General features: G+C 43.7%; 1 protein-coding gene across 1 annotated transcript in view; it reads left to right on the top strand.

The window, feature by feature from the left end:
• The window catches only part of Nek11 (NIMA related kinase 11), a 221,161-nt gene extending 195,099 nt beyond the window's left edge, over nucleotides 1-26,062 (top strand). The window contains exon 16 of the mRNA XM_060385386.1: nucleotides 25,344-26,062. Coding sequence (XP_060241369.1) covers nucleotides 25,344-25,617 — 274 coding nt within the window. The 3' untranslated portion in view covers nucleotides 25,618-26,062. The remainder of the gene's footprint in view (nucleotides 1-25,343) is intronic.
• The last annotated feature ends 1,471 nt before the right edge of the window (nucleotides 26,063-27,533 follow it).

Here is a 27,533-nt window from a genome sequence, read left to right on the forward strand (position 1 = left end):
GGACCCTGTCTCAAAAACAAGACGGGTAATGCCAAGGGTGACCTTTGGATTCTACAAGAAAATGCACACACACACACACACACACACACACACACACACACTCTTCTCAACGTATCCTCTTTCCTAAAAAATTTGTAGTAATGTGCCTTCCAGCATGAGGCTTTCCCCGTGGCCAAGCAGAGGCTGGTGTCATGCTCTTGAGCCTCCTGAACTCTGTCTCAAAAAACCTTCCTTTGTAAAGTATATAGCCTCAAGCATTTCATAGAGTAACCGGAAACCATACAGCTTGTACTCGCTCTTGTTTAATTCAGTAGCATTTATTGACCTCCTACTGTGTATAGAAACTAGTGTTTACTACTATAGAGGAATAAAAGATGAAATATGTGCTTTTGAGAGACTGAAAGTCGACCTCATTTAAAAATGTATTTTCTGACAGATCATCAGAATAACTTTTAAAAATGACTCACAGCTAACACATCTGAATAGCGTGTCTTGTTGATCAGGGATTAACACTTAACCTGAAAAAAGTTTTAGTTCGTGTTAGCATCAGAAAAAGAAAAGATACAGCAAACCTAGTTGAATAACATAGAAGAAATAAAAGATAAAAGAGGAATTAGAAAGTCAGGGCTCTGACCATCACTGCCCTGGCTATGTATATAGCCTGCGTTTCCACAAAGCCAGGTCAAACGGGCACCAAGATGGTACAGTCCAGTGCTCATTATCAAGAATGCCAACACGTTAGCAGTTCTTCAAGCAGGACTAAGCTTTTCACAGGGTGTTTGATGTAGGGCCTGTTGACTGAAATATTAGCCTGGGTAGTCTAATTTCACAGGAAACATAGTTGTGAATTTCAAAAAGGTGCCTCACTGGTGATGAAAAGCCACCCAGTGATGAACTAAGCAAAATGTTCTATTTCAGGGCCTTAGCTTTGTATGCTTGCTTTTCAACTCTTAAAAATATGTGATCCTTGAAGAAGAGGCAGACACAAAACTTTATCAGAGTTAAATCATTTGGGGAATTAGTGACAGGGATGCTCTTGGCTGGGTTGATAGCCATATCCTCTACTTCAGACATTTTATTTTATGTGTGTTTTACCTACTATATATATATATATATATATATATATATATATATATATATATGAACTGCATAAATGTCTGGTACCCATGGACGTCAGAAAAAGGTGTCATATCTTCTAGAATAGAATTTCAGATGGTTGTTAGCTGCCATGTGGGTGTGGGTGCTGGGAATTGAACCTGGGTCCTCTAGGAGAGCAACTCTCCAGCCCCCATAATCTCTCCTTTCAGGCATTAATTAACAAGAGTGTTCCGACTTTCTATTTTTATGGTCACATCCCAATCAAGGAATGTCAAGGTGAGGTCACTGCTCCTGGTGTTCTGAGAGAGGATGGATGGGGATAACATGAGCAACCCAGGATGGCGCCTCGTCAGTCTTCAGCTTTGCTTCTGTGGTGTTGCTTTGTGCCCATTCGTTCCGCAGTAGAGCCTTACCTACAGAGACCCGGGAAGTCCTGAAGGATGGAAGAACTTAACGTTAACTCACCTGTCTGAAACATGCCAAGGATTCATTTGCTTAATCAACTTTCTATTACAACATGAAAACAATGTGTGAATACAAAAATATGCAAAGTCTAATAGCTAAGCAAATGGGGTGAAGTTCCAGGAGTTCATTTATTCTCTCCACCCCCAGTGCCTCCTACTATTTACTTGACCTGTGGTTTTCTCTAATGGTGGAGCTCCTGTTCTCCCTTTGAGTATTCTGACCACCACAGTAATGAGAAATTAATTGATATATATATATATATGTATATATATATATATACATTCTTTCCTGACTGAGTCTTTGGGGGGAAATGCGAATCTATACTAGTTAGAATCTCAAGTTATTGTTTGGATTATTAAAAAATAACTGGCATAAAAATAATGTGATAGGCCTGAGCTTAGGTGGGTCTCTCATTGTTGGAAGCCAGAATATTGTAGACAGCCTCCTCTTCACTGCCTGCAAGGCTCAGGAGGGAGTCCTTGTGGACCACAACTCCAGACGGCGAGGTTATATTCCCTGTGCTCCAGGATCACAGCTTCACGGCCTGGGGCATGATTGCAAAAGAATGAGAGAAAAAAAATAGATTCCAATTTTCTTTTTCTTTAAAACCTTTTCTTTGTTTTTGAGAATCTCATGCATGTATACAATGAAACAAGATCGTATCCAATCCCCACTCCCCACCTCAGGTCCTCTCTTATTCTCCCACTATGCCCTCTCCAACTTCATGGATTTTTTTCAACCACCCACTAAGTCATTTTGTATATATGTACATGGATGTGGGTCCATGTGTTGGAACATGAGAAACCTACCAGTGGCCACATTCTAAAATAAAGAATGATTTTGCATCAGCAGTTACCTCAGTAAGGGGTGGGTCTGAAGATCACCTACTCCATTGTCACCCTACATGGAAGACTGGCTGGTGAGGATGTCAAGTTAGGAGCCTAGTGTTACCAAATGTCTTGAATAATGCTTCAGAGAGAACATCCCTTTCACTCAGGAATGTGGCATATTCTGAAAGCCATACACGACATGATTGCCTTGGTGCGTTTTTCCAAAGGGAAAAGAGATGCTGGTATAGTTTAGGCAGACTTTCTCTTCTAGTTTTTCACCAACTCTTCAGGACAAAGACAAGATGCTTAGTAAATAGTCCGTGTGTGAGTGAATGGGGAGACTGTGAAAGATGAGGCTCACATAAAAACAAGTTATTTTCTTTATTGCACTTGTGGGTTTCCAAAAGGCTGTTCAGTCATCTGTGACAATGGAGAAGATGTCTATCCTAAATAGATTCTGAGTAAAGGCTAGGCTGGTTCTCAACTACCTGGTGAGAGAGTTATAGGCAACCTTAGCCATGGACAGCTTAGCCATTTTCTTCTGTTACTGTATTATTTAAAAATATCTCCTGAATCTCAGTTTTTCCCTTTTTCTCCTATTTCCTCTTACTTTGTACATAGCACATATCTCAAAGTGAAAAGTGAAAAGCGGTGTCAGAGGTGCTGGGATTCACACTTCCTGAGCGCCAGCTGCAGTGGTGTGCTTGGGGGCTGCCTCTGAGCATCTGTAGGAAGAAGCGAGGTCTATATCTGTGCAAAGGAATGACAAGTACAGGGAAAGACAGAAGCTATGGAACATCATACTGTTGCATCTTCCCATCATTAGCAGCAACCAAACTAAACTGAAGATGAGCCCTTTTTAACACAGCTGTTGGCCATGCCCAAGATAGGGACACTGTGGGCATCTTGCTGGCTTCTCGCACCAGTATCACAGACTGGTTTGCACAGGGAAGGTGATGGTTGACCTGTTAGCTTTAAACTCTTCTGTAGGACCAGAAATCTCTCATCCTTCCATTACACCCACCCAGACTGTGTCAGTGTGGTGGGGCTCTGGGCTGGAATGGTAGGGGGTAGGATCAGAAGCCAAGACTTAGGAATTACCTTTGTGACTTTGGACAAAAACATTTAAACTTTCTGAGTCTTCCTTTTTTCTCCTCTGTAAGATGGGAATGATGTTACCTTACACATTTGCTTGTTGGGGAGGCTGAATTACAAAAAGCGATGCAAACAAATACATAGTTAGATGGCTTTAATCAAACCAAATGGCTCACAAAACAAAACCAAAAGTCATGAGGTCGGGAGAAAATTGGGAGGGATATATACAGTGGGGGAGGAAGGCTGGTAAGAGGGGCATGGGACAGCAATCAGAATACTTCAAACTGCGAGATGGATCAGTTGAAAAGAAATACTATTGCCTTCCATGATGTTGACTGAATATTGGTTGGTTAGTTGTGTGGGGAGTGTGGAAGACTGTGGAAAAGCAGAAATATGGCAGATCTGCTCAGACTGCTGATGTCGGCCACTCAAAGGAAAGACCCCCTGACCAGCATTGAGAAGAATATAGTCCTTGCAAAGATTGGGTGTATGCAAAGAAGTAAGGTCTCAAGAGAAACATCCTGAAGAATAAGATTAAGTGGAATTTTAAGCTACTGGCTTTTGTTTCCGGTTGGACAGAGCCCACAAAAGGTCCAGGTGTTAGAACTTATGGTTTTCTGGTGTTGCTGGGAGTTAGGCTAAGAACATTGCTAAGTATGTGACTTCTACTGACCCACACCCCTTCTCCTGAACATTTTAAAGGAACTGGTATACCGAACATACCTTAGCGGAACATTAGAACCTGACACACTCACCAGCAAGATATCAGACAACTCAGAAGGTAACTGGGCTGTAGTTAGCCAGGAAGCTAGGGTGCTTTACTAAGTTTTAATCATCAAAGAGAAAACACCAAAGCCCAAGCACACCAAAGTCCTGCTGGTGTGTGATTGCTAAGATGTCAGGAGCCTGCAGTCAAGGAGACCTGAGTTCAGACACACACACACACACACACACACACACACACACACACACACACACCACTAAATATCCCTGTGGTCTTGAACAAGTTTTCCTTTCTCTTTGGGATTTTGTCTGGGCATCTATAAAGTATGGATAGAGGGCCTGTTTTTCGGAGTTTTGTAATTAGGTCCCACGCGTCAAGTGAACCTACAGTGCCTGGAGCATGGGGAAAGGCATCACCATCCAGGACGTTTTACTACCTCACCCCTCATTGACACCTTTCTCCTGTGGGTCAGAGCCACCAGCTGGTATGCTGCTTACTGGGTGTAGCTGATGTTTGTAATCCTAGAATCTGACCAAAGTAGACAGACTATGAATGGACAGTGCCCACACTGGAGATTGTGGGGCTCTCTGGCCTTGGAGATGCTGCCATATCTTCCTAGCTCACTGACCCTGCGGTCCTGGGTACAAGCACTGTGACTCTGAGCCCATTTTACAGGTGAAGGTGTGACGCTTCAGCTCCCAGTGTGTACAGAGCTCACTTAGAAGCCAAGTCTTCCGAGTCTCAATCCCGGTAATCTATGAGTTAAGTGGGTCTCAGGTGTGACTATTTCCTTGAAATAGTGACCCATTTCCTCCTAGGAGGCGGAAGGTGGAGGGCGGAGGCTCAAGACTAAGGAAGCTGAAGCTTGGAAAGTTATGAGATTCACAGAACCTTCTCCAAAGTTATCTCAGCAGGCAGAGATCTGTGGGGAAGTGGACAGTCTCCCACAGAACTGTCTGCACAAAGCTGAACAAGGAAGTCCAGGGATGCAGTTTCTGGGAGGCTTTTTGGGGGTGTCACCTGTCTCCTGTAAGGGACCCCTCACCTAGGCCCCTGAGGAACCCCAGTAAACTCACTGGCTCACCAATCCAGATTTTCATGGAGTAGTGTCTTTGGTCTCACATTGCTCTCCTATCTAGGATGGATAAATGTTTGTTTTATAGTCTCAGGAAAAGTCACACAGCAAGGTCCCGAGGATCCAAAGAGCCTTCGAAGTCTTTGTGCCTTAGTGGTGTCATTTGTTTAGAAGACACTCTACTGAATAAGCGTTTGGCCAACTTTCTTCTTACCATAGTGACTTGACTTGTAGCAACACCAGCAAAGACAGAGCTTTCCTAACCCAGAGTGAGGCAAGGACAATTCAGACTTTCGGGACTTCTAGCTTGCTCACCAGTGTCTAGTTCTGAGTAATTAAAACAGGAAAGCCAAGAAGCAGAGGAGAGAGACAGGTCATAGGAAGGCCCTGGAATTGTGTAGGTTAATTTTAACTGTCAGCTTGACACGCCCTAGCATTACCTGGGACAGCCTCAACTGAGGAATTAACTAGATCAGCTAGGCCTGTGGGTGTAGATGGGGAAGATTTTCTTGATGGTTAATTTACCTAGCCCACTATAGGCAGCTCACTCCCTAGGCTAGACCATGACCTGTATAAGAGAAAAGACTTAGTCTCTTGATATAACTCTAACTCAGCTGCCTTTAATCTGAATTTCCTACTACCCACCGCCACTTTATTTCTGTATACTGTTTGTTTATGTAAATGAATTTATGCAAATATGGAGTTTACGTGTGCCTAGACTATTTTACCTAGCATAATTCTTCTAGATATCTGTGAATGGAAGGCTCTCCTCTGTTAAGACCATATAATATTCCACACATCTGTACACACATGCACATATACCACCACTCTTTTCTTCACCTATGTGACGATAAACATCTCGGTTGTCCCATATCGTCCAAAACTTATAATTATTTTAGTTCTCAACACAAAGGTAGGAAGACTTTAATGACTTTAGACAGAGATACATATATGCAAAAGCAAGTCTCAAAAGGCTGTTACCTTTGACACATAATCAGGAAGATGACCTTTCTATGATTGTCATAAACAAGTGATTTAGACAGCCCGATTTCCTGAAAAGGGAAAGAAATATTATGCCCCTCTGATTTTCTACTCTAATAAAACTTCTCACTGTAAATTAAAGCCTAAATCCAGCATTAAAAACAACCTAATTGCTAATCACCATATTTTCAAGTGATTCCTAATTACAGTAAAATTTAAAGCAAATAAAAGCTTATTAGGATTTTTTTTTTTTTTGCATGTATCCTTCATTTGCCTCTGTCACTCATAAAGCCAGGCCCACACATTCTCCTTGGCTTCAAATTGTCGCATCAACTCACTCACATTGGACCTCTTCTTAAATGCAAACACCTTCTCTAGGTTAGTCAGAAGGTGCCTTTAACAGCTTCGTTGGGTGACAAAGTTCTTAAGATACACTATTCTGTGGATTTTTTTTTTCTTTTCTTAAAATCACATTTGCAAGCTGCAACCGTGGTCCTAAAGAGTTTGCTCATCGCCTTCATACTCATACTAAGGCTTGGCAGCGTAGGCTCATCTCCTAGTGAGGTCTATGTAACTTCTGCAATGGCCTTCACTCTAACTTCCTATAGACTTCTTCTCCCGCTGAATAAAATTATAAGGCAGACTAGAAGAGAGGAACAAGGAAAAAGAAAATAAAGAGAAAAGGGTGGTGGAGAAGGATAGACTGGGGGACAAAGGAAGGCAAAGCGACCTCGTGCAACTGCATTGGGGATCTGTACCCCATTTCCTTTGCTTTTTAGAGCTTATTTTTGTCCTTGGACAGTCTCATCTAGGTATGTGATGAACTTTAGATATCTTCACTGCATTCCCCTCTCTCCTTTCTGAAATCTGACTTCTTCATATTTTCTTATGTGTTTAATTATGTGTTTCTTATGTGTTTAATTATGCGTTTAATTAGAGTTGCTTGCATTAGTGTGGATAAGAGGTTATTTACAGGAGAATGGCTACTTGTCAGCAGCTACACTGCTGAAAAAAAAATAGCACCCCTTCCCCAGCACCTGTGAACTGCTAAGAGACCCTCCAGGAGTGGTGTCCCTTTCCTGCCCTGTCTATGATGAAGTGTTTGCAGACCCAGTCTTACAGAGGTAGTGCAGTGAGTTCGTGAAGGCAGTGACTGTGCCGTAGTGAGAAGATAGCTCTCACAAGACTGATTTGTGGTTCGTTTGCTAATTTTGGTATTTGAGGCATTGTCTCACTAGCTCACAGGCTGGCCTTGAACTCTTTCCTGGGTTCAGAGGATTCCCCTGCCCCTGCTTCTTGAGTCGTTGGCACGGCAGGCACACATCCTTACACCCAGGTTGTAGGATTGTTTCAACAGCAAGGGGCTCTAGATATCCTATTTCAAAAGCATTTTGAAAAGGCAACATAGATCTCTGCAAAGATACATGCTCCGTGTGTGCTTCTGTCCTATCTCTAGACTACACCACTGACTGGACAAAGCTTCAGAAGCGTGATTGTGGCGTGACCCCCTCTATTTTATTTTCAAAATTATGGCACTTTACAGCAAAGCCAGTGGGATAGTCCACAAGCCATTTTGAAGACATTTCGGATGTACTTTGAATAACAGGAAACATTCTTATGATGTAATGCAAACTTTTAAAGAAGTAGGATATTAGGGTTTTTTTATTTTGTTTTTTTTTTTTATTGCTCACCTTTCTTGAGCATTTTCCAAAGTTGTTAAGCGTTTCAAAAAGTATAATTAATTTCTCTATAGTGTAATATCCTTTTGAGTTATTTTCAGCTTTTCCAACTCATATATAATGTTGACATAAACTTTTTTTTTAGCCTAATGTTATTTTCAGATTTCAGGCTTTTTCCTTTGATAAATGTCTTATAATTACTGGTCTATAAAAGGTGACCTTTTCTTATAATTACTGATTCCTAGAGTGCAACCCTTGATGTGTTCTGCCAAATTAGTTTCCATAATCCACAAAGATTTATAACGTGATACTTCAGATTTTGCCAAGCTAATCACTTATTCAGCAAACTTTTTAATTCAAAATAAAACAGTTACTAATGCTCTCCGGTACGGATGCACAGCTTCCTTAAAGGCTCTCAGCACACCTTTCCAGGAAGACACGAGCCCTACCTCGCTGCCCAGCATGCCACCTCAGCCTGACCTGGGAGGAACAGACACTTAGAAGCAAGTTGCAGTGTGATGTGAGCTGGCAGGGTGATGACCCAGTGCCATGGGACTTCAGCACACTGACAGCAATGGCTGTGACTACCCAGACACGGGCTAGATAAAACTCTCTCCGTGGAATCACCCTCTCCCACCTTCCACCAGTGACATCAGCTCGGGGCAGGTCTTCAGGGGAAGGGTCTCTTACCCTGTCAGAGTTCAGGTATGAACTGCACCCGGTAGGGACAAAGCGGTGAAATGACCGCGATGGCTGGTGTTAACTGTCAATTTCATGTCATCTCGGGGTGGGGCAGGACTTGACTGGGAGGGGGTTATCTTACAGTAACTGAGTCATCCAGTGTTGCAGTGTTTCCCCCTGGGTGGGACCCTGGACTGTTATAGAGAGAGGAAGGGAGCCCAGCAGCATGGTGTCTGACCCTAGGGTTCAGTGTAAGCGGCTGCTTCGAGATTCCTTCTTCCTGCCATGATGGACTGAAGCTTTGAACTGTGAACCAGAACGAACCTCTTACTTCTTAAATTGCTTTTGTGAGACTATTTTAACACAGCAACAGGAAAAGAAATGAAGGCATTTTACCCTAGTGTGTTGTCGAGGTCTGGCACCATTTATGTATTCCTCTCGCAGCTCCAAAAATAAACTTCCTTCCAGGGCCACATACACTTATCCCGAATCTGTAGCTAGGCCTGGCTTTCCAACACCTCTGTCTCCCTCCATGCATAGACTAGAAGACGGATACCAAGATGCTGAAAGCATTTCCTCCATCTTGGAAACACAAACCTCCAGGGAAAAGTAAACACTCAGCTGCAGAAGATAGCAGTCTATGCCCTTTGTGCCTTTCTCTTTCTTTCCCATTCTCCCCTCCCCCTTCCTCCTCCACTTCTCTCTCTCTCTCTCTCTCTCTCTCTCTCTCTCTCTCTCTCTGTGTGTGTGTGTGTGTGTGTGTGTGTGTGTGCAGAGCACAGAGGTCAAGTTCAGACACCCTTTTTTTTAACCTTGCTTTTTGACAGGGTCTCTCGCTAGCCTGAGGATTATCACTTAGTATAGGCCAGCTGGCCAGTGAGCCCAGAGACCTACTGGAATTGCAAGTATGAGCCACCATGACTGGCTTTTTTTTTTTTTTTTTTTTTTCCAACACAGAATCTGGAATAGACCTCAGGTTGTCCTGCTTATAAAGGAAGCACTTTACTGAGCTGTCTTCCAACCCTAACTCCCATCTATTATAGTATATACATGGATGTTTATGCATATATATTTAAGAAATATGTATTTGGGGAAATACTAACCCCATTAACTATATGCAGCTTCCAATATTTCACTGTTTTGAACCCGTAAAAGTAATTCCATATGGCTCAACATAAAAACCTGCGACTTAATTCTTCTCGTTTCTTCCCAAGACTGTCTGTATGACATATCTAATCAAAACTTGGCTTCACACCAAATGATTTCTGCAGCGCTTGCCCCAGACACAAGTCAGAAAAGAAAACCGACATTAGCACAGCCTCGTGTTTGGTGACACTCCCCAGTCAGGTTGGCAGGAAAGAAAACGAGGATGCAGTAATTCTGAACTGAAAGTGGGAAAGGCTTCCCGCATGCTCAGCAGAGAGAGAGAGAAAGAGAGAGAGAGAGAGAGACCTTACATTACTAAAATGTAGGAACCCATGTGGCTAGCGGACCCAGGAAGCCACTGAATGAGCTGCAGTCCTCTTCAGATACAGCCTGGAGCCTGATTAATCCTGATGTGTTACGGATCGAATGACGTGAATTTTCATTTTTGTCATTTTGTTTTTACCTGGTCCTTAGGAACCCTGCATACTGATGGATTACAACGTGACAGTTTAGTGCTTGTACACAATGTATAATGACTAGCTCGGCGTCATCAGCAGACCCATCACTCAGTATTCATCATTTCTTAAAATTATCAGTAAAATTAGAGAAAAGGGAGGGAGGCTCCCAGAGGAAGGAAGGGAGGGAACTGAATCAGCCTGAATCAGTTATAAAAATGTGGGCTGAGTGAGTACTTTGGCAGAGGAAACTGGCAGTGGGCGGCGGAGCCGCTGAGTCTAGAAACCTGCCTGCTCTATAAAGGCATTAGCTTCTCTGCTGTAGTTCATTCATTGCCATAGCTTGAGTTGGTATGTGTGTGTCTGGGTACTTACACACATGCTAGGGAGTACATCTGGAGGCCAGAGGTCAGCACTGGACGGTGCTGTGATACAGCACAGTAGCTACAAATCCTGTTGCTCAGATTCACTCAGGAAACCAGACCTTCAAGAAGGTTCTCTCCTTAGGCTGCAGGAGAGACTCAGAAACAGGCATGTCTAGGTGATGCAATTCTAGCAATTCTCCTCCTGTTTGGTCCTTTTCCCCATGGTGGGTTTAAAGCACATCTCAGTCTCCTGTCACCTCCTTCTGTCAAGTGCAGATGCCCGCTTCAATTATCCTTCTGTGAATTGATTTCAGTCCTTTAATGGAATTCATTTGAGAAGGAGGTATTGACTCCCAAATTGCAGCTGTTTTCCCTGAGGCTTGTTTCTCCGTCTTTCTTCTCTTCTCCCTCTCCCATTTCTATTTCTCTTTCTCTCCTCTCCCTCTAGATCCTCCTACTCCTCTTCCTATCTGTGTCTCCCATCCATCTCCTTGTCCTATTTCTGGCAAGCATTGATAACAAATCTACATGATCTAAGGAGAGGTTTATCTATAAGGTGTCATGTGGATGCCTTTGAGAGAGCCAAGGATGGAAACATTAACTTTCTTACGGTGAAGCTGCTGGTCCTGATATTTTCTTCATAATGTCGTGTAGAACTGGTGTTCAGTACATTTTCTTTAGAAAAAAAGTCTTGTATATGAGTGTTTTTCTTGCATGTATGTTTGTATACCAAATGCACACCTAATGTCCAGCGAAGTCAAAATGGTGCACCAGATCCTCGGGACTGCAATTACAGCCAGTTGTGAACCACTATATGGGTGCTGGGAATTGAACCCAGGTCCTCTGGAAGAGCAGCCAGAGTATCTTAAGAGTCTTAAGCACTGAGACATCTCTCCAGCTTTGAACACCTTTTTTTTTTTAAGAGTCAGCTGCCTCTTATTTATTTATTTTTTCATTAATTTATTTACTTCACATCTTAAATGCAGCTTCCCCTCATTCCTCTCCTCCCAGCCCCTACTTCTCACCTCCCTTTCCCCTATTCCCTCCCCTTTCTCCTCAAAGAAGGGGAGCCCCCGAATGTGTATTGACCATCCACGGCATGCCAAATTGCATTAAGACTAGACATATTTTCTCTTATTGAGGTTAGGCAAGACAACCTAGAGGGAAGGGATCCAAAGGCAGGCAACAGAGTCAGAGACAGCCCCTGCTCCAGTTGTTAGGGGATACACATGACGCACAAGCTGCACATCTGTTGCATATGTGCAGGAGGCCTAGGTCCATCCCATGCATGCTATTTGGTTCAGTCTCTGTGAGCCCCTGTGGGCTCAGGCTAGTTGATTCTGTAGGTTTTCTTGTGGTGTCCTTGACCTCTCTGGCTCCTTCAGTCCTTCATCCCCATATTTCACAAGATTCCCCGACCTCTGCCTAATGACTGGCTGTGGGTCATAGGTCATCTTCTTAATGAACATATCTAGCCAATGAATTCCACAGGCAAGCAAGTGTACGTGATTCCCTGTGTAAACCAAAACACTTAGGATGGGACAGTCACTCGGGACTGCTTCTGGACCTGGGCTATCCCAGGTTAACGCCGATGCAGGGCCATTCCTATTCCAGATGGCTGGTGATCTGAAGCACAGCGAGAAATCAGTCTGCCAAAGAATGAATGCTCCAAACCAAAACAGGTGAGGACGGCTGCTTTGGAGAATCGTGTGACAGGAACAGGTACTTACACTGAGTGAAGCGAGGACGGCTGGGCGTTACCCACCGCCAGGGGACCTGTTGAGGGGAAAGGTTGTGGTTAGTTTTAATTGTCGACTCGACACAGTCTAGACTCACCCGGAAGAGGGTCTAAGTGAGGAGCTTTGTAGATCAGGCTGCCCTGTAGGGGAGTTGTCTTGATTGTCTCAGTTGCTGTGGAAAGAGCCAGCCTGTAAGTGGGCAACACTCTTTCCTGGCTTGGGACCCTGGACGGTGTAACAGAGTAGGAGAAGCTAGCTGAATAAGCATCCATGCATTTATTTCTCTCTACCTTGGACTGTTGTGACTTCCTGCTTCCAGCTCTGCAATGAATTTTCCTGCAGTCATCAACTCTAACCTGGAACTGTGAGCTAAAGTAAACCTTGTCTCCCCTAAACTGCTTTTAGTCAGAGAATTTTATCGCAACAACAGAAATGAAACTAGGACATCGGGTTGGAAAATTGCTTTAAAAGAATTTGGTTAGGATCAAGGGTGGAGAGGTTTTACCAGGCTGGTCTGAGCAAGTGGAGAAGTGGTCAGGAGAGGCCTCAGAGGAACCTGTGAAAGCTTGGGCAACCCCCACACACCTTACCAAATGCAGGGCAGCTGTAAATCCAGCTGTGCCCAGGTCGCCCTCCAGTTTGCAGTCACAGGACTCACCCTTCGCAGGGCATGGTAGTATGCACGTGTAACCTAAGCATTCAGGCAGTTAGGGCAGGAGCTTGTGATTTTGAGGTCCACTTGGACCACATAGCAGAACTCCATGGCGGGTGGGGGGGTAGCATGGGGAAGCAGCCATTGGCAGGGGAGGGAAGCAAAGGAGAGAGAGAGAGAGGCTGGGGAAATAACTTGGTGGGTAAGCTTCCCACTGGACAAGTATGAGGTCTGAGCTGTGACGCCAGGATCCACATTAAAGCCAATTGGCGGGGTGTACATCTGTAACCCCAGCAGTGAGAAGTGAGGAGGCCGGTGGATCCTATTGAGGACCATCTCAGAAAATAAGATAAGAAAGCAAAGGAAGAAGACACCCCAACATCAGCTTCTGGCCTTCACACATGCTTGCATGGGTGAGAGCACCCATATACACAGAGAGGTGCTCACACAGGTGTGTGTGTGTGTGTGTGAACACACAAGAGAGAGAGAGAATGGGAGCCCAAATCTCCAAACAAAACAAATCCACAAGTCTTCCAAACCTAGTATGTTCTAATTTCTTTACCTTTTTTATGTTTGTCTTTAAAACTTTGCTTTACAAACCCAATTGTCCTCATTCTGTTTGACTAGGAAATTTATCTTATCTTCTGATCCTGGTTTTTATTTATGGAAAGGTGGATGGCATTGGTTTCAAAGAATGAAAACCAGGGTGTGGGGGGGTTAGCTGATCAAAGGAAGCACAACTATAATTTAACCATGAAGGACTTTATGTAGCCCTTGATTTGTGGCTCATTGCTTAGTGGGATTTAGAGCATACAAGGAAGACACAGGGGTTGTCTGTATGGGCTATGTGTTCGTCTATCATCATGGGGGCTGTGAAATACCTACTGGCCTCTGCACGTCAGTGCTCTCCTCTGGGAACCATCTTGCCTATATTAAGCAAAGCAGCCTCTTACCCACACCTTATCCATTTGACCTATAACACAAAGGTATTCTATTAGGTGGTATTTTTAGATACTTTATATAGGACTTTTTGAAAAATGTGTGTGTGTGTGTGTGAGAGAGAGAGAGAGAGAGAGAAAGAGAGAGAGAGAAAAGAGAGAGAGTTGTGAAGTGTGCAATGGCTGTTTTCTCTCATGTAGGTGAGTGTAGAGACCAGAGTTTGATATCAGGGTCCCTCCCCTCAATCACTCTCCAACTTATTTTTTTGAGGCAGGCTCTCTCACTGAACCTGGCGCTACAGTAGATGGCCTATGAGTTCCAGGAATCCATCCATCTCTGCTGCCACCCAGACTTCAGGACTAAGAGACTTAGTGCAGCAGGCCCAGTGTCTATGTGCGTGTCGGTGGTCCAAACTCAAGTCCTCAGGTCCTGCAGCAGATTCTTTACCCACTGAGCCACCTGTCCAGCCCCTGATTTTTTTTTCTGGGGTACTAAGATGGGCCAGGGCCCCACTAGGCATGTACTTCGCCACTGAGCTATGCCTCCACCTTGCAATTCTGAGTTCTAAAGTTACTCTGTTCCACTCTGAATTAGGCTATTGTAAGATGTCCGTGTGGACACCATTTTGAAGGGTTGGGTGAGCATGACAGCAAATCAGTGTGAAAATGAGTTAACGTGGAGCTTGTGTCTAAAAAGCTAGATTTTTCTGTGGGCTTATTTTTCTTGTTGTAGGGTAGATAATTGCATCCAAGGAGATGTATGCAAGAATGGCCACAGGTGCTTTGTTTCTGAAGGGATTTAGATGTGTATCCACTGTATCATATTCTACACTTTCTTATACATCTTAAAATATAAATCCTCATGCTAAAGTTGGGATCACCATGGAAAGACAAGGCTCACATTGGTCTCCGGATTAGAAGCACAGGTGCCAAGCAGTGCCATAATTGTGTAGTGACAAAAGCTAGCATTGACGGAAACTCTTGCTACCTGCAGCACAATTATGATAACGCCAATTCACAGAGCGGAACAAACAACTTCCAATGGGCCATTGCTTAAAGAGCTACTGCTTGGGTGTCAGGCTGTTAGATGTGGAATTGGTCTTGTTATTAAGCTAGGCAATTTGTGCTCATTGGAAAATGTTTGTGAAAACACATGGACAGTTAGATATGAACTTGAGAGTGGAGGCCAGCTTCACGAATAAGCCCAGACTCAGCTCCAAGGTTCAGGTGGCCAGCTCAGTGATGATCCTTGGCTTTCGAGCCACGTGGGGAGTCAGTCACAGGTTCCCTACATAAAGGGTACTGAGACATTTGGGAGGGGGCTCCCCTTGATTTCTTGTAGGCAGTAGCTCTTGCTGTCCATGTATCCCACAAAACACAGTCTTGCTGGGACACAGCTCAGACCTCAGCTCAGACCAGCTGAGGCCTCCCGAGGCTTCCCAGTGCACTAGGGTTAAATCACCACCCCTCACAGAGGCCCCAGGGTCCCTAGCCTACCTGGCCATCTCCTTCATCTCTGCTTTATGAGGCTCTTCTTTATGAATGTTATTTTATCATGACATTTTCATGCACATGTATCCTTTTCTATTGTTACATTCACCCATTGGCTATACCCCAAGCCCCTCCTCCCCCACTCTCACTGGTTCAGTTCCCCCAAATAGTGACCCTTTCTGATTTCATGTGTGTATATGTGTGTATTACTTTATATATAAACCCCACATGTGTTAGAAAACATGCAACGCTTTGTCTTTCTCTCCCCTCATTACCTTTCCTTGTTCTCTTTGTTCCTGTCTGGACATGGGCCCCTTTTGTTTTTATGTCATGAAAGTAGCATATCTATATTTTGTATACAGCAAAAATGTGCAATAGTCATGTTTCTGAAACTGGCTTATTTTGCTTAATATAATGGTCTCCGGCTTCATTCATTTTCCTGAAAATGTCATAATTATTCTTCAATTATGTTGTATACTTGTGTGAATGTTATGATGTCTGTACTTGTTCACGTGGCTGTGCACATGAGTATGGAGGCCAGAAGGCAAAGTCAGGTGTCCTCTTTGGTCACTGTCCACCATTTTTGTTGTTGTTGTTGTTATGTAAACTATCACACGTGGACACACAAGCATTGGTACACATGTGGTGGTCAGAGGACAACCTTAGGAGTCCGTTCTTTCTTTCCACCATGAGGTTAGAAGGAACAGACCGATCGTCAGGGTTACATGGCAAGGACTTTCATCCACTCAGCCATCACACCAGCCTACAGCCTTATGTTTTTGAGGCAAGGTCTCTCTCTTGCTGAACCAGGAGCTCACTGATTTTCTTTGGCTGGCTGGCCAGTGAGATCCAGAGGTCTGTCGACCTGTGCCAGCCTCCTGACCCTAACACTGGAGTTGCAGACACGCATACCTCTATGCATGGCTTTTACATTGGGTGCTGAGGATCTGAACTGGGATCATCATGCTTGCTCAGCAGGCACTTTATCTGAGCTGTCTTCCCAGCCCCATTTCATTCTTTACAATTGAATACACTTTTATCATGTGTAAGTGTGACGTTTTCTTCATCCATTTATTGCTAGAGGGCACCTGGGCTAGCTCTGTTTCTTAGCTGTTTTAGATAAAAGCTGCAGTAAATACCCAATGTGCAAAGATTCCTTGTGGCATGTTGACTTAGAGTTCTCCCAGTAAATGCCCAGCAGTGCTAGATATGGGCCGGGGTGCATTTGCTTTGCCTTGGGTTTTTAAAGAAGTTCAGTGTTGATTCCCACAGTGTTCACAGCTGGCCCACTTTCTCACCAGCACTGTGTAAAGGTCGCTCTTTCCCTGCATTCTCACCATTCTTAATGATGTCATGCAGCTATGATTTGCCCTTCCCTGATGTCGAACATCTTCCCCACGTATTTATTGGCTATTTATATTTCTTCTCTTCGTGATTATCTGTGTATTCATCTGCCTATGTATTGACTGGATGACTTGATTTTGGAGAGTTTAGGGTTTAGTTCTTTAATGGTTGTGGGTATTGGTCAAATGTTTAGAGTAGACAAAGGTTCTCCTCCATTCTCTAGACTGTCCCTGAACTCTGCAGATTGCTTTCTTTGCTGTACACAAGCTTTTTAATTTTGATGTAATTCATTTTATCAGTTCTTGTGATTATTTCCTTAGCCACCGGAGCCCTGTTTGGAAAGTGTTTTTCCTGTGACTGTATCTAGAAATGCCTTTCCTGTGTCTTCCTTTAGCACTTTCAGTGTTTCAGGTCTGGTTTTAAGGTCTTGGACCCACTTTTATTTTTTTTATTTTTTTTTATTTTATTTTTTTTATCAGTTACATTTTATTAACTCTGTATCCCAGCCGTGTCCCGATCCCTCATTCCCTCCCAGTCCCTCCCTCCCTCCCTCATCTCCACCGTGCCCCTTTCCAAGTCCACTGATAGGGGGAACCTCCTCCCCATTCATCTGATCCTGTTTTATCAGGTATCTTCAGGACCGGCTGCAAAGCCCTCCTCTGTGGCCTAACAGGACTGCTCCTCCCTTCGGGGGTGGGGAGACCAAAGAGCCAGTCCTTGAGTTCCTGTTAGAAATAGTCCTTGTTCCCCTCACTTTGGGAAACCAATTGGTTACTGAGCTACCACAGGCTACATCTGAGCGGAGGTTCTAGGTTATATCCATACATGGTCCTTGGTTGAATGTCAGTCTCAGAAAAGACCCTGTGCCCAGATATATTTGGTGCTTGTGGAGCTCCTATCCTTTCCCCATCAGACTAACTCCCCTTCTTTCTTATGATTCCCTGTACTCTGCCAAAGGTTTGGTCATGAGTCTTTGCTTTGAAAACACTGCTAGGTAGAGTCTTTCAGATGCGCTCAGTAGACTCCTGTCATACGTTCAAAGCACTTGGACCCACTTTTAAATACATGTTTTTACACAGTGAAAGCTAGGGCTATAGTCTCATTCTTCCACATGTGAATACCCAGTTTCCCCGGACATTTGTTGAAGAGACATTTTTTTTTTTCTTTGTCAAAAGTTAGGTGGCTGTAGCTGTGTGGGTTTATTTGTGGGTCCTCTGCTCTGCCCAATGTGTCTGCTCTGTGCCACCACCACACTGTTTTTGTCACTATGGCTCTGTGGTTAATTTGAGGACTAATGTTTTACTACCCCCAGCATTGTTCTTTCTTCTTAGATTGCTTTAGTTATTCAGGGCTTAACTGTGTGTTTACATATTATTTTTAGGTTTTTTTTTTCTACTTCAGTGAAGAATGTCATTGGAGTTATGATGAGGTTTTTGTTACATCTTCAGAGCACTTATGGTAATATTGCTATTTCATGATGTCAAAGCTGCCAATCCATAGAGGTCGCTCTGTCTTCTAGGTCTTCTTCAATATTTGTTTCCCTTGGGTATTTAACATTTTTATCAAAAGGCCAGTGAGGTGGCTCAGTAAGTAAAAGCACTTGCCACCAAACCTCATGACCTCAGTTTGCTCCCCAGCCTGCGTGGTAGAAGGAGAGAACCAGTTCTAGAAAGTTCTCCTCTGACCTCTACCTATGTCACCATGGAGCATGTGCACACACCCCCTCCCCCCCACACACACCGTGACTTTGTAACAATAAAGTTTCCACTTCAGAAGCCTAGAAGCTGCTTGGCTAGGTGTGGTCCTAAGTCTGTGCTTGTTGTTGGTTTATATGAAGCTATCGCAAACAGAGTTTTTTCCTAATTTCTTTCTCACCAAGTTTGTTATTGGCATATTGATTTTATATCCTGCAACTCTTCTGTGAGTTATTACGTCTCAGAATTTTCTGATGAAGAATTTAGGTTCTTCTAAATATAGGATCATATTACCTACATACAGGGATAATTTCACATCATCTTTTCCTATTTATGTTCTTTTATTTCTTGCTGTTTTACTGCACCAGCTAAGACTTCAAGTGCTGTACTAGACAAGAGTAGAACAGCCACCTCTTTCATCCCATACATTAGAGGGATGCCCCCCCATTCTGCACAGCAAGTGCGGCTTACTGTAATATGCCTTTACTATGTTGAGATATGTTCTTTGCATCCCTGGTTTCTTCAGGCATTTTATTATAGAGGGATGTTGGACTCTGTCAAGAGCCTTTTCCATATCTGTTGGGATGATTGTGTGCTTTCTGTTTTGTCTCCTTCACCTTGTCTTTTACCTTTCTTCTCCTAATTAGTTTCTAACACCCCCCCCCCCCCGTCACTCTTTGTCTTTACAGAACTTATAGGCTCTGAGCTTCCTGTCTCCTAAACATGGCTGCTCTTCTCTCAGAGTCTATGAGGAATATTTACTTTCTCATGATGTATGTCTCCATCCCAGATACCTTCCCCCTCCTCCACCCTTAAACTAATGAAAGCTCCCTCCCACCTCTGACACCTAAGCCCCATGCAGAGGCTTGCAAGCATCAGGCCCTGTGCTGCTCTGAGTAGCTTTTAGCCACAGCCCTTCCCTGGAGTGCATGAAGCCAATAAGACCTACATATCCAGAGCCTGAGTCTCCTCTTCTGAGCCACACCCTCACTGCGCTGTAGTCTAGTAGCACCAGCTCCAGCCTTCACATTGACACTTGATACTTATGTGACAGTTCTTAAGAGGAGGGAAGAAGGATGTGGGGAAGGAGAAAGGAAACAAGAGGAAAACCACTTAGGGATGACTAAATGATGGCATCTCCACTGTCCTAAATGAAGAGTCGGTGATAGGGGGTGCCGTTTTGCCCTTCCTTCTCCACCATATAAGGGCAGCATTCCTCCCCTCTTGAGGATCCATGACAAGGCACCATCTTAGAATCAGAGAAATCAGTACTCCACAGCCACTGAACCTATCCACACCTTCATCGTAGACTTTCTGACCTTCAGAAGTGTGGGGAAATGACATTCCATTATCAGTAACAAAGTATAGCAGTAAATCTGGCTGCACCAGCGTTTGTTTCCACCCTTCATAGGACTCACATTCTTGGTGTCGTGGAGAGAAAGGGACACTAGTATTTAGCAGAAAGACACATTTCAGAGTGGAATGGTTTTACCCACAAGCATCTTCTTACCCAATTATCCTATAGAGCTTTAGGAATTTAGAGACTCGGTTAATGGGTACTAAGTAAAAAAAAGGGGGGGGGAGGGTTACCTATATTTGCACAAGTTGTTAGCAATATCTCTGGAGGCTGATGGAGACGTAGCAATGGACCTGGAGACGGCTCCATCTGTGAGTATGTTTGTCTTATAAATGGAGGCAGTGACTGGCCTAGAGCAGTGTGACTAGGTTATAGCCAGCTAGGAGCGAAGCATGGGAGAACCAATCTTCACTCACCATCTAACTACACTTAACATTGATGCCTGCACAGCAGCTTCTTCAGTTGTAAGATGGGGCTTCTATCGCATACTTTCCCTCATGTAAATGATGAATAATAGAGAGGTGAAGCCCCAACATCAAAGCTTTCAAGACAGTGTAAACGCTGGCAAGGATGTAGAACAGCAGGAGCACTGGGGGTGGGGATGCAGAGTAGAACAACCAAGTTGGAAGATGATTATTTCTTGCAAAATTAAACATACGATTATCATACTGTCCATCAAGTCTACTCTTAGGCACTTAGCTAAGAAAATAAAAATATGTAATCACCTGAAACATATATGAATACATTTATGAATACATATATGAATACGATTTAATTCAGAATACTCAAAATCTAGAAACAACCCAAATGTTGGCCAACTATTAATAGATGAGCAAATGTGGCACAGTGGACTGATACTGATCAGTGATGCAGAGGAATGAATCACCATGTGCACAAAGGCCTGGATAAACACCAGGACACTGTGTCAAGTGAAATATGCAAAGCTTGGTCACCAGAGTAGTGGTGTGAAAGCGCTGTGGCTCTTTAAGAAGTAGAGCCTAATAGAAAGTCCCTGGGTGTTTGGGACCTTGCCCTACATACCCTGCCTGTCTCAGCCAAGGCCCAAACCAATATGACCTCTTGACCTTAGACTTGAACCTCCAGAACAATAATAAAAGTGTAGTTCTGAATGGTTCCATCATGATTCTGGAAAAGACAGATCATTAGATCTGTCTTTAGACCATTTTGATCATTAGACCAAAAGTAAAGAAAGAGTTCAAAAAAGAACAAAAGGATTCAAGGAAATGCATATGGGACAGGGGGTTGATAGGATTCCTTTCTCAGGGCTAATTATGTGGCTCACCAGACCCAGAACTGTATACTAAAAGGGGAAAATTTTAGCATCTGTAATTGTTTTCTAATTTAAAAGTACATAAACTATTTAAGAAGAACCCTCTTACAAACACATCCTCAAACACACATCTCTCAAATACACATCCTGCCTTCTTTCTTTTCTCCTCCCTCCCCCAAGGAATACTCACTCAGCTGATCAAGCGCTCTTAATGTTTTCCATCTTCAGCTGTTGCAATAAAGTATGAACTTCATGCCTTGTTACCTAGTTTTCTACTTGCCCTTGACACATTTATTTCTTTACTCTTTCAACAAATATTTACTGGTCCCAGTAAGCAGAGAATGTCTTCCTGAGTTCTCAAAAAAGATCTCGAACATCGTGGCTAGATGAAGCTCCAGACATCGACTCTAGATTACAGATAAAGTTCACTGACCCTCTGAAGTCCCACACCCAAAGTCATGCATTAAGTTGGTAGCAGGACTCCAGCCAGTATGTATAGCTTTGGAGGGGACTTCAGTCCCTACAGCTAGCCCTGCCTTGTCCTGAGAACCTAGTAACTGCTTTGAGAGGCTTTCCCTCAGCCCTGGGCGTGCCCCTCAGTGATGAGATTCATGTGAGAAAATGTTCCCTTTCTCTAAGGGAATCCCTTATCTCTCACTTAGCAGCAGGAAGAAAGCTGTGTGCATCGCTAGTTAAGTACCAAGATACAGGCTGTTCCTCTTCTCTCTGGCAGGCCCTGTTTTAGTTTCTATCCCAAGAGAAGGGAGAACGTTATTGAAAAGGCATGTGAGTTTGATTTTTATAAAGTCTGTGCATTTGCCCCGTGTCTGAAGTGTAGCTGGTATATCCTGCCCCCCTTCTGTGGGCTGTCTGTTTACTCTGTTGATGGCTTCTTTTGCTGTGCAGAAACTTAAATTTTTATGTCGCCCCATATGTTGATCCCTGAGGCAAGTCCCGGCATAGTTGGAGTTCTGTTCAGAAAGATCCTGCCTCGCCTGTGTCTTGAAGCACGTTCCTGTGTCTTTCTCTAGCACTTTCAGCATTTCAGGTCTTAGAATCAAGGTACTTTATGCACGTTGAGTTGATTTTTGTCCAAGGTAAAATACGGAGATCTAATTCCACCCTTCTGCAGGTGGATGCCCGGGTTTGCCAGCACCATTTGTTGAATAGACTGTCATTTTCCCACTGCATGTTTTTGGCACCTTTGTCAAAAATTAGGTAGCCATAGCTTTGCTGGTTTATTTCTGGATGCTCTATTCTGTTCCACTGGCCTAGCCATCTGTTTATTCCGGTACCACGGTGTCTTTGTCACCACAGTCTGTGGTACAATTTACAAAGAACTGTAAAAATTAAACACCAAACGCCTGCCAGTTAATAAAGGGGCTAATGAAATGAACATGCAGTTCTCAAAGGAAGAAACATAAATGGCTGAAAAAATAAATATTTAAGAAAGTGTTCAACATCTCTAAGTCATAAGCACACTGAGACTATTTTCAGATATCACCTCATGCAGGCTAGACTGACACTTAGTGAATGTCGGTGAGGATGTGGGGAAAGAAGAGCCCTTATTCATTGCTGCACAGAGTGCAAAGAAGTACAGACATTATGGAAATCCTCAAAGAGTAAAAATAAAACGAACATATGGCTCAGCTTTCCTATACCTAGACACAAAGACGACATATAGCACAGAGACACTTGGCCACCCATGTTCATTGCTGCTTCACTTATGATAGCAAGTAGATGGAACCAGCCTAGATGTCTATCAGCAGATGAAGGGGTAATGAAAATGTGATACATACACACAATGGAATTTTATCCGTGTCTATAAAAAATGAAATCACAAAACTTTCAGTAAAATAGATGGATCTGGAAAATAGAATTTAAACAAAGTAACTCAGAAAAACAACACATTCTCATATGCAAATCCTAGTGTATGATACACACACACACACCTGTAAACAGGTGTAAGTGTGAATGAAAACACAAAAGACCAAGAGAGGACAATAGTAGGTGACAAGGAATGATGGGAGCGGTTAAAATGATGCATGGGACGTGAAAAAGGAAGACAGTTAGGGAAACCGGTAGAAGGAAGGTGAAGGGTGGAAAATCACTAGAACACACTTGTTCTGGTCAAGAAATTAAAAAATATAAAAAGAATAAGCAAATAAAGAGCATAGTTGGGGCTCTTGGAGAAAGCCCTGTGATAATGGGAAGCAAGATTTCTGAAGTCATCTTCAGGAGAACATTAAGAAGAGAAAGCCCAAGAGTGAGAGCAGGAGGACCCAGTGGCTACAGCTTACCCAGCTAAGGCAGTCTGCTCATTAACTGGCTTCTAACTGTTTTGTGAGTTGAGATCACTGAAGAGACTAAGTCAAGGTCATTCTGCTGCCTTTGTTATAGCAAAGTGCTTTGGACAGCTGGGGACAGTTGGCAGGTGACAGTGGCTATTGGTGTTGATTTCCTGGGGGCCTGGTCTTCACTGTGAGTTTTTACATATAAAAAGCAAAATATCTGCAGGCGAGCAGGTAGTTAGCAACTCATTCTCAAAGGCCTTGAATACAAAAGAGGTGTTTGTACTTCTGGAACTTTTTTCTGTAAAGATGAGTGTTTTAAAATTCACCTAGGGTTTCAAAGGTGAGGGTATGTTACCTTTATAGAGCCAAAAGACACACGTGGCCTTTTTCTTTATAGATCTGAGGTAGAGATAAAGGACAGAAAGAATAGTCAGTGTTGGTGTCCATGTGATAACTTAGACCTGTCAGCACTGGACTCAGGAGACAGGAGGATTAATTACCAGGACAGAACAGACTCAACTGCATAGAGACTCTGAAGGCACCCTGGGCTACCTAAGATTCTGTTTTAAAACAAAAATAAAGAACAAAACTTAATAGCCAGTATCTCATAGTGTTAGAAAGTGCAGCAAAGGCTAAGTAAGTAAACAGATCTGGAGGAGGGAGACTGGATTTGGAGGCTGGGCAAAGGGAGAGGAAGTGCTCTCTGGTAGTTGGAGTCTCTGGTCTGAGTCAGCCAAACACACAGGTGGTATTTGCCCTGGCCAAGGCTTTGGAAACTGGGCAGCCTTGTCGCTGTTTGCTGTGTGCAGGCGCCATTATCCTGCCCCTACTTCTTGCCTGATAAGCCTGGAAACTGGTTATCTAGCCCTGTGTTGTCCCCAGATGCCCGCCCAGCCTTGTGCTGTTCAACCTGTCAATGAAGCATTGGGGCAAAACTGATATCGAAGAGTCCCTGATGCAGCTTTGGAGATATTTGACTTTTTGTCTGAGAAAGGAAACAGGACATAAAAATGGCTGAGAAAATTAAAATGGACGTTCTTTTTATCCGAGAATGCTGACAAACGGTGGCGGTAGCCCTCCTCCGCCCACACTCCCTTCTCCCCCTTACAAAAGGAGGCAGTCGTTTGTAACACGAACAGTGTGAGGGATGCTGCCCTCCTTTCCTGAATCACAAATAGAAGCAAGAGCATCTCTTTAAATAGAAGTTTCTCTTTTATGAATCTTGCGCATTCCTGTGCATCATTGTGGAAATATCAGTGTGTTCTCTGAGTCCAAGCATACATCAGCACAGTATTGCCATTTGGGAACACCTTCCTGCCCACTTCTTCTTGGCCTCACATGAGTTTATGGCATGACTAACTTTTTGACCCATAATTTTTTTAAAAAATTATTTAAATTTGCTTCCATGTATAAACGCTGTCGAGACTTGAGTTGTCTATTGGATCATTCATTTCTGTAAATATCAGAGAAGAATCTGTATCCCCTCATGGTAGTGAGAGGCTGGGCTCTGAGTGTGTCTATTGCTCTTCAGGTCTTCTGATACCATTGCTAATATTTTGTTTTAAATTTTTATTTTTCATATAGTCATTTTGCTGGGTATTTCTCTTTTCATCATAAGTGGCCTTTTTGGGGTTATTATCACGATGAAATAGCAACAGATCCAGGGTGTATAAACAACAGGTGAAGGCAAGAATGTGCCCATGCCTTTTCTGCTGGGTTTGTGGTTTCTGAGAGAGTACCTGGGACACAGTCAACCAATAAATACCCAAGCACTGCTTGCTGACCACTGTTGAACGCTGAGGGTGAGATTCTGTATCTTAGATTCCTCTCTTTCCCCTCCTAAGTGCTCGGGTCACCGCGTTACTTGTATAACCACCGGTTTTAAAAATGCATTTTCTTTCAGATGATCCCTATGTGGGGTTTGTAATCTTTCCTACCCTTCTTGGCAGATCAGCCATGCAGAAGCTAGGAACGGAAGTGTTTGAGGAGGTCTACGATTACCTCAAAAGAGCAAGGCACCAGAAGGCCGGAGAAGCAGAGATCTGGGAACACCTGGAGACTGTGGTCCCTCAGGCCAGTGACTGCTTTGAGGTTGACCAGCTCCTCTGCTTTGAAGAGTTGCTTCTGAGCACAGAAGAAAAAGAGCCCACTCTCCAGAACCTTCACTGTGAAGCTGCCCAAAAGAAGCACGTCGAGGGCATGCATGCCTGTGAAAATCCATGAGGTTTACACGCTGAGTACGTTACAGGAAACCAGTGTGTAAGTGGAGCTGCCATCTCTACCTTCAGCTCCCGGTTAGATGTAAGGATGTGGTCTATAGAGAGGAAAGCGCTCAGCTGACTGCCAGTGCTTGGCGTCACAGGGCGAAGTCAGAGACGGAGTCTGGCATCCTGAAAGGCTTTCCCTCATGCCTACAGCCCTCAGGGTTTCCAGTGAGGCAGAAGTGCTCTGGAGACACAGGTGCTCTGTACCGTGTCCATCCAGGGCATGCACATTACCAGGACCATGGCCAGCTTGGTTGTGATGGCCACAGGACCCCGGCCTGGACAGCGACCTGTTCATCTCTATAATGTATTTTTGATCAACAGTTTTTCTTTCCATGACTACCATGCAAGGGCCCAGGTTGAAAATTCCCCCAAGTGACTCCCTTCTGTGATTTATTCCCAAAACCCACTCATAGAGCATTGAAGGCTTTATTCATTAAAAATAAATAAATAAATAAAAATACAGATTTCCTTGTTATAAGACAAATCACCTGGTTTAATCCCCTTCTCACCTAACAGTGTTTCTCAACCTGAGGATCGTGACCCCCTTGGGGTTGCATATCAGATATTTACATTATGATTCATAACATTAGCAAAATTACAGTCACGACATAGCAATGGAATAATCTTATGGCTGGGGGTCACCATGAAATGGGGAACTATGTTAAAGGGTCACAGCGTTAGGGAGGTTGAGAACCGCTGTGTCACAACAGCGTGTTGCTAAATGTGACACATCCACGCCAAGGTGACCTTTGCTTTGTTCTGTTGGTCATTACTACTAAAAACATAAAAACTGTACACACAGATGAGGTATTAATTATTGTTTCAAAGATTTATTTTTCTTTTAGAGATTTGAGCGTTTGGTTTGCACGTATGCATGTGCACCTTGTATGTGTAAGAAACCAACCTGAGCACCCCAGGAAGAGCAAGCCAGTGAGCAGTGAGCAGCACTCTTCCATGGCCTCTGCATCAGGTTCCTGCACCTTTGGAGTTTCCGCCCTAACATGCCTTTGGTGACAGGCTGTGCTGTGGAAGTATAAGCAGAAATAAACCCATTCCTTCCCAAGCTGATTTTGGTTTTACCCTGACTAAGACAACATCCATCCTCCACTACCTTCCTCCCACACCCCCTGTGCACCGCACCCCATCACTCTCCCAACTCCATGTCTCCCTTTCTTTGTTGTTTATAATGGCAGTTTTTATTCAGGAAGTAGCAAGGAAGAGACCTCACCTCTGTAAAGAGTCCTCTGGATACCCCAGTCCTTTGATGACCAACCAACAAGAAAGCAGACTGGTCAGAAGAGGAGGGGCTGTAAAAGAAGCCAAGTTAATGAATGAGTCTAGGCTCCTTGATGGTTATATATTATATATGTGTGTGTGTGTGTGTGTGTGTGTGTGTGTGTGTGTGTGTGTGTGTAATACTACAGAACAATGCTTGTACGAGCTGCTGGGTCTGAAGAGGAATTCATAACATGCCCAGAGAACAATGTCTTGCATTTTGGAACATGATTTTAAGATGACAGGTGCAGGGGGATGATACTCTACCCTCCAGAGATTTGTGTTGTGTGCCACCGCAGCCTTATGAGAAAGGAGAGCCAGAGTAGTGGGGTTTGGGGTCATAGCTTCTTAGAGAAGCTCACTGGAGTTTATCTCCCTTTAGTTCACTGGTAGAGAGCAAGATTTGGCCTGACTTGAAAAGTGTGTTTGTCATTACAACTTTCTTCTTCAACAGTACAGTCTTAATTTGGGGTGACTTCAGTGTGGATATTAAGAACTGTCATAATGGAATATGACAGGTATGAGACAGTCACAGAGATGGGAGATAAAGGGATTTTGTACATTGCCTCCCCCACCCAGGTCTTTCTCTGTCTCTCT

Source organism: Meriones unguiculatus, chromosome 6, assembly GCF_030254825.1.
Source record: "Meriones unguiculatus strain TT.TT164.6M chromosome 6, Bangor_MerUng_6.1, whole genome shotgun sequence".
In the NCBI taxonomy this organism is placed as follows: domain Eukaryota; kingdom Metazoa; phylum Chordata; class Mammalia; order Rodentia; family Muridae; genus Meriones; species Meriones unguiculatus.